Source organism: Fundulus heteroclitus, unplaced genomic scaffold, assembly GCF_011125445.2.
Source record: "Fundulus heteroclitus isolate FHET01 unplaced genomic scaffold, MU-UCD_Fhet_4.1 scaffold_44, whole genome shotgun sequence".
Classification (NCBI taxonomy): domain Eukaryota; kingdom Metazoa; phylum Chordata; class Actinopteri; order Cyprinodontiformes; family Fundulidae; genus Fundulus; species Fundulus heteroclitus.
In genome coordinates this window covers 1,602,690-1,608,494 of record NW_023396857.1, presented here as the reverse complement: position 1 = coordinate 1,608,494, position 5,805 = coordinate 1,602,690, and the positions used below count along the sequence as shown (strand labels likewise).

General features: G+C 42.7%; 1 protein-coding gene across 1 annotated transcript; it reads left to right on the top strand.

The window, feature by feature from the left end:
* Positions 1 to 257: 257 nt before the first annotated feature.
* LOC105915678 (somatostatin-1) lies at positions 258 to 4,078 on the top strand. Its single transcript, XM_012849863.3, has 2 exons — positions 258 to 514; positions 3,719 to 4,078. Exons 1-2 carry the CDS (start codon positions 368 to 370, stop codon positions 3,935 to 3,937), a joined length of 366 nt encoding a protein of 121 aa, XP_012705317.1. The 5' UTR covers positions 258 to 367; the 3' UTR covers positions 3,938 to 4,078.
* Positions 4,079 to 5,805: the final 1,727 nt, after the last annotated feature.

Here is a 5,805-nt window from a genome sequence, read left to right as displayed (position 1 = left end):
GATTCCTATTTTATTGATATACTTTTATTTTGTACCATCCAGCCCTAGTTTGAAGCATCAAAGTGCAGCAGGTCTGGACCTTCCTCCCTGCGAAGGTTTTCCAGGAGGACCGTGGACCGGGTCTGGCCGTCCCGCTGAGGGCCCGCGGGCCTCAGGTTGACAAACTGCGAACTGAACAGCAGGAAAGGAGAAGAAGAGCAGCTTAAAAACGGATCATTTCACTAAAGCTATGGAAAAAACATGCTCATCATCATCAGTCACCCCCTCTGTCCATCAGGGTGACGCCAGCAGGGCTTTATAAGAACCCATCTCTCCCGGGACGGAACCAGAAGACCCGCCGAGCCGCAGCCTGACAGACAGAAAGGTGATGAAGATGTTCTCCTCCCTGAGCCTCCGCTGCCTCCTCCTGCTCCTCCTCTGCCTCAGCGCCTCCATCAGCTGCTCCGCCGCCGCCCAGAGAGACTCCAAACTCCGCCTGCTGCTGCACCGGACCCCGCTGCTGAGCTCCAAACAGGTCAGAACCGAGCAGAACCGAGCAGAACCGAGCAGAACCGATCAGAACCGAGCAGAACCGAGCAGAACCGATCAGAACCGAGCAGACGCAGAACTCCGAGTTTAAATTCTGAAAATCTGAATTTACCGCTGGTTTATAGCAGCAATGATGGTGCTTTAATATTTCAGTAAGATCTGCGCTTTTATTGTCATGGTTAAGAAAATATTTTGTTCTTCAGAAAAGTTTCTTTGGGATTTTTCTAAAAACTGAAGACGCCCAAAATCCGGGAAACCCGCAGCTTTTAGTAATAAAATTAGTTTATGCCATTATTTTCACCTGATAAATGCGCTGATTATTGATCATTTAAAGTAGAAAAACCTGTTCCTCACAGTTATATAAAAAGTATGTTTTAATGATTTAAGTGAATAATTATTCCGTGTTTAAGACTTTGTGCAGCTACTGAATTAAACTTTAAATGTTTTAAATGAGCATTGATATCACAAAATAAGCTACCGCCTGCATCTCATGAGAAGAAATCACAGTTTTATGAACAAATAGCCTTCTCTCTTAATTTAACAATTTTTTTCTAATCTCTGATATTTTGATATTTGATTTTACTTGTATTTTGACATTTAGTTGCACCACGTCCTTGAGTTTCCTGAAAGGCGCTTCTAAATAAATGTATTATTATTATTATTATTATTATTATTATTATTATTATTATTATTATTATTATTATTATTATTATTATTATTAATATTATTATTATTATTATTATTATTATTACTTTAATTTGATTATTTATTTGATAAATTGTGCATTAACCTGCAGATTTTTTTCTTACTTCAGACCCAGAATAACGGCTCAGTTTGTTTTCAAGCAGAAGGAAAATCAGAAAATCTCATCGTGGCTTCAGCGCTGAATATAAAAAAGGTTTTTAATTAAACATTTATCTGCTGCCTGATTGGCTGATGATTCATTAGTTTCACATAAAAACCAAAACTGGAGCCGTAAACATCCTGAGAGGAACTTTTTAAAGGGTTAACTGAGTATTATGTGTTTTATTTGACTGTGCAGTAAATTCAAGGTTTGAGATTAAATCAGCAGAAGCTGCTGGTTCTCTTCTGATCAACAGGCTGCAGAGGGACTGGGTCTTCATCTCAGCTCAGAATCCCAGATAGAACTTCATCTGAGGAGGACAGACTGAGACATTTGTTCATTTCCAGGAAACACAGCCTTTGTCATTTTTGTCGCAGAACATTAGATTTAATTTAGTTGATGTAAAAACGGTTTTGAAAACAAACCGGATGATTTCCAGCAGGAGCTGAAGAACATGAACCGTTTCCTTTCTCAGCTTCCAGGAACCTCAGAGGAACGTCAACGTTCCTGAGTCCAAAATGTCGCCGTCACACCCAGAAACTGTGATGCTTCAGAACTTATTAATTTATTCAGACTCAACCCCTCCGGCTTTATTACGTTCATCTAATTCAGAGCAAAAATTGCTTTAAAATGTTACATTTCAATTTAAACTGATTCCCTTAAAGGTCCAGAGAACAAATTCAGGTTTTTGATTTGGAGCAACTTTCATGCATCAGAATCAGAATCAGAGCATCTGGACTCCTCATGCATCGTTACTGTTCGTCATCATAATCATCGCAGCTCGACCGGGTCCGTTCGGTTCTTCTTAACCTGAAGCATTCTAACCACCAGCTTTAGTCTCCTGATTTCATTTGTTGAGTTTTTGTGTTTAAAAAAAGAATCACATTAAAGATGTGATGCTAAAATGATCCTAGAAACACAAAAACAAAATCAATAAATTAAATTAAATCTCTCCTGGCTGATGAACCTTCATAAACACAGCGAAGATGATTTGTTTTTTTAATTAAAGTTTATTCACCAATCAACATCACATCGTCTCAAGGCTCTTTCCAAAGTCAGACTCCATCAGATCCTCCAGGTTGGTGAGAAAGTTTCCTCTCTAAGGAAACCCAGCAGGTTGCATCAAGTCTCTCCAAGCAGCATTCACTCCTCCTGAAAGAGCGTAGAGCCACAGTGGACAGTCGTCTGCATTGTTGATGGCTTTGCAGCAATCCCTCATACTGAGCATGCATGAAGCGACAGTGGAGAGGAAAACTCCTCTTTAACAGGGAGGAGAACCTCCAGCAGAACCAGAACCAGGCTCAGTGTGAACGCTCATCTGCCTCCACCCACTGGGGCTTAGAGAAGACAGAGCAGAGACACAGAGAGCTCAGAAGCTCACATTGACCCAGGAGTACTTTCTATGTTAGAGAAGACAGAGCAGAGACACAGAAAGCACAGAAGCTCACATTGACCCAGGAGTACTTTCTATGTTAGAGAAGACAGAGCAGAGACACAGAAAGCACAGAAGCTCACATTGACCCAGGAGTACTTTCTATGTTAGAGAAGACAGAGCAGAGACACAGAGAGCTCAGAAGCTCACATTGACCCAGGAGTACTTTCTATGTTAGAGAAGACAGAGCAGAGACACAGAAAGCACAGAAGCTCACATTGACCCAGGAGTACTTTCTATGTTAGAGAAGACAGAGCAGAGACACAGAAAGCACAGAAGCTCACATTGACCCAGGAGTACTTTCTATGGTAGAGAAGACAGAGCAGAGACACAGAAGCTCACAGAGGAGGAACTCTCCTAGATGTAGAACATTTTTACGCTTTTATAATTTAATGTTTTTATCTTTTTGGATAGGGTTGTTTTAAAGTTGTAGGTGGAGACGTTGGTGCAGGGATGATAAGTCTTCATTCCAGGAACATCAGGTTTCTGTGAAGCTCGTCTCCATCTAGTCATCTAATCTCCAGTCCTCCAGGACCGGCGTCCTGCAGCCTGCAGCTGCGTCTCTGCCTTAAACGTCAAACTCTGACTCACCTGCAGACGTCTGCAGAGCATGACCGGCTGCTTGGACGCAGTTTGGCCCTCAGGCTGAGGACTGGAGACCGAGACCGAGCTAAAAACCACCAGGAGTTTTATTTTTTCCTCTCCTGGACACATAAAACCTCCAGGATCTTCTCATCCAGATGTTCCGTCTTGTCCCCCAGCGTTACAGGACGTCCCCAACGGGCCGAAGGGACTAAAAACATGTTTCTGGGAGGTTTGGAGTCATTTCTGGGTTCAGGAAGTTCAGGAACATCATTTTATCTCTTTCACCATGTAACATCTCAATGTACGCCGTCTCCTCTCTGTCTCTGCAGGACGTGTCTCGCTCCTCGCTGGCAGAGCTCCTCCTCTCGGACCTCCTGCAGATGGAGAACGAGGCCCTGGAGGAGGACGGGTTCACGCTCCCTGAAGGGGAACCAGAGGACATCCGTGTGGACCTGGAGCGAGCCGCCAGCAGTGGGCCGCTGCTCGCCCCCCGAGAGAGAAAGGCTGGCTGCAAGAACTTCTTCTGGAAGACCTTCACGTCCTGCTGAGCCTTCCTCCTCCTCCTCCTCCTCCTCCTGATGCTGTACAGAAACTGATCTCTGGTCAGTTTGGATGAAATGTTCTGATCTTTCTGAGCTGATTCTTTCTGAATGTAAACATATTTTTAATTGTTGGTTTGAATAAAATCTGTTTGAGAAAACCTTTCAGCCCTTTTCTGCTCCAGTTTAGCGATCATCATCAGGTTTAGGCTGCAGGTGTGAAACCGCCATGAAGACAAACTTTAATCTTCTGGTCTCTTTTCTCCTCTGGGGTGCTGCTGGATGAGCTGCCAGAATCTGATAAGATTCCATAACTTAAGATAAACATTGATTATAATTATTCTCTGGCTTCACATAATCATCCAAAGGTGTCCATAATAAATTAATATATGATTTTATGAAACGATTAAAAGCATTAGGGTCATGTGGATGCAGCTGGAAGTGTGTGTAATACGTAAGGGATAATGCCTTTTATACCATGGTCACCTATGAAATAAATAAATATTAAATCCATTATTAATACTTAATAATATTCATGTTTTTTCAGCTTTAAAATGGTAAGTTTTTCACACGACTGAGAGAAATATTTAATATCTGTCGTTGTGACGCATCATCAAGCTAACGCCGTCATGAGCTAACGTTTGAGCTAACATGCTAACGTTTGAGCTAACATGCTAACGTTTGAGCTAACGTGCTAACGTTTGAGCTAACGTGCTAACTGAGAACAATGAGGCTGTTTGACCAGAACTTTTTAATAGGTGTCCTATAACACCTTTTAACACCCAGCAGCCAATCAGGATGGAGTATTCACCCAGGCTCTGGTATAACAGGCAGTAACCGAAGCGTCCGACAGTCAGTCAGGGTGAAGGTCAGCAGCTCTGATGGACGCTGGGCCTCTCACTCATATCATGAAGGTTCTGTTGGCGCCGGACAAATTATAGAAGAGATGATTCAACCATTCCTCTGAAGGAGCTGAAACACTGGACTGAACCCTGTGGCAGAGGAAGCGGGTAATCTGGGTTTAAACATGGGATGGTGGCCACAGAAGACCCGGCAGGACACAAAGTGAAGGTTATACAGACATCAGACTTATGGAGACACTGAGACAGGCTGAGAACATGAGAACATGAGAACATGAGGCCGGGGCCTCTATAAAGCATCCGGGGACATTAGTTCACGAACTAAAACAGGAAGCACAAAAAACAAATACAGATAAAGAGGAATAAAAAAGAGCCGGACGGTTGGAGCAATGAAAAAGTGACACATCATCACAACATCCATGTGCAGAAAACACGTTGGATTAAATGTTTTAATGACCAGTATTCAACATTTCTATGTTTCCCCTGTGGTGTGCCGCCCTAATTCATCGTTACCTGTCTGAGGTGTTCCTACGTCTCTCCTCTGGACAGAGAACCCAGAGGCTGGTTCTACAATCTGCTGCTCCACAGTTCTGGTTTTACTGAGATTACCGCTGCACCACTGAGGTCTGGGCTCTCCACAGCTTCCCGGGTTCCTTTGTCTGGATGTTGCTGTTTTTTTGGGATTGCTGCATTTGAAAAAGGGTGCTACTCTGACCTGAGTACAATCTCTGGCTACTCTGCCCACCTCTGCCTGTCTGGGATGTTTTATTCTGGTCTGCAGACTTTTAATAACGGCGCTTCTACTGATAAATGACCCTGACACGTTCTTTAGCGTAAACACTTTCAACAGTTTAAGAATATCTGTCGGTTATCATCTACAGACTTTAAATAAAACTGTGAAAAAACACAATAAAATACTCAAATATTTTCATTCAAACACTGAAAAAGTACTCCATAACAATGCAGAGAAAAATCATTTCTTTGTTCTAAACAAAAGTGACACTGTGGATGAAAAGT

Bases quoted from the DNA above. Each gene is read 5' to 3' on its own strand.
- LOC105915678 (XM_012849863.3), top strand. From the start codon at position 368: ATGAAGATGTTCTCCTCCCTGAGCCTCCGCTGCCTCCTCCTGCTCCTC. The intron at 515-3,718 runs GTCAGAACCGAG...CTGTCTCTGCAG, and splicing joins CGCTGCTGAGCTCCAAACAG to GACGTGTCTCGCTCCTCGCT.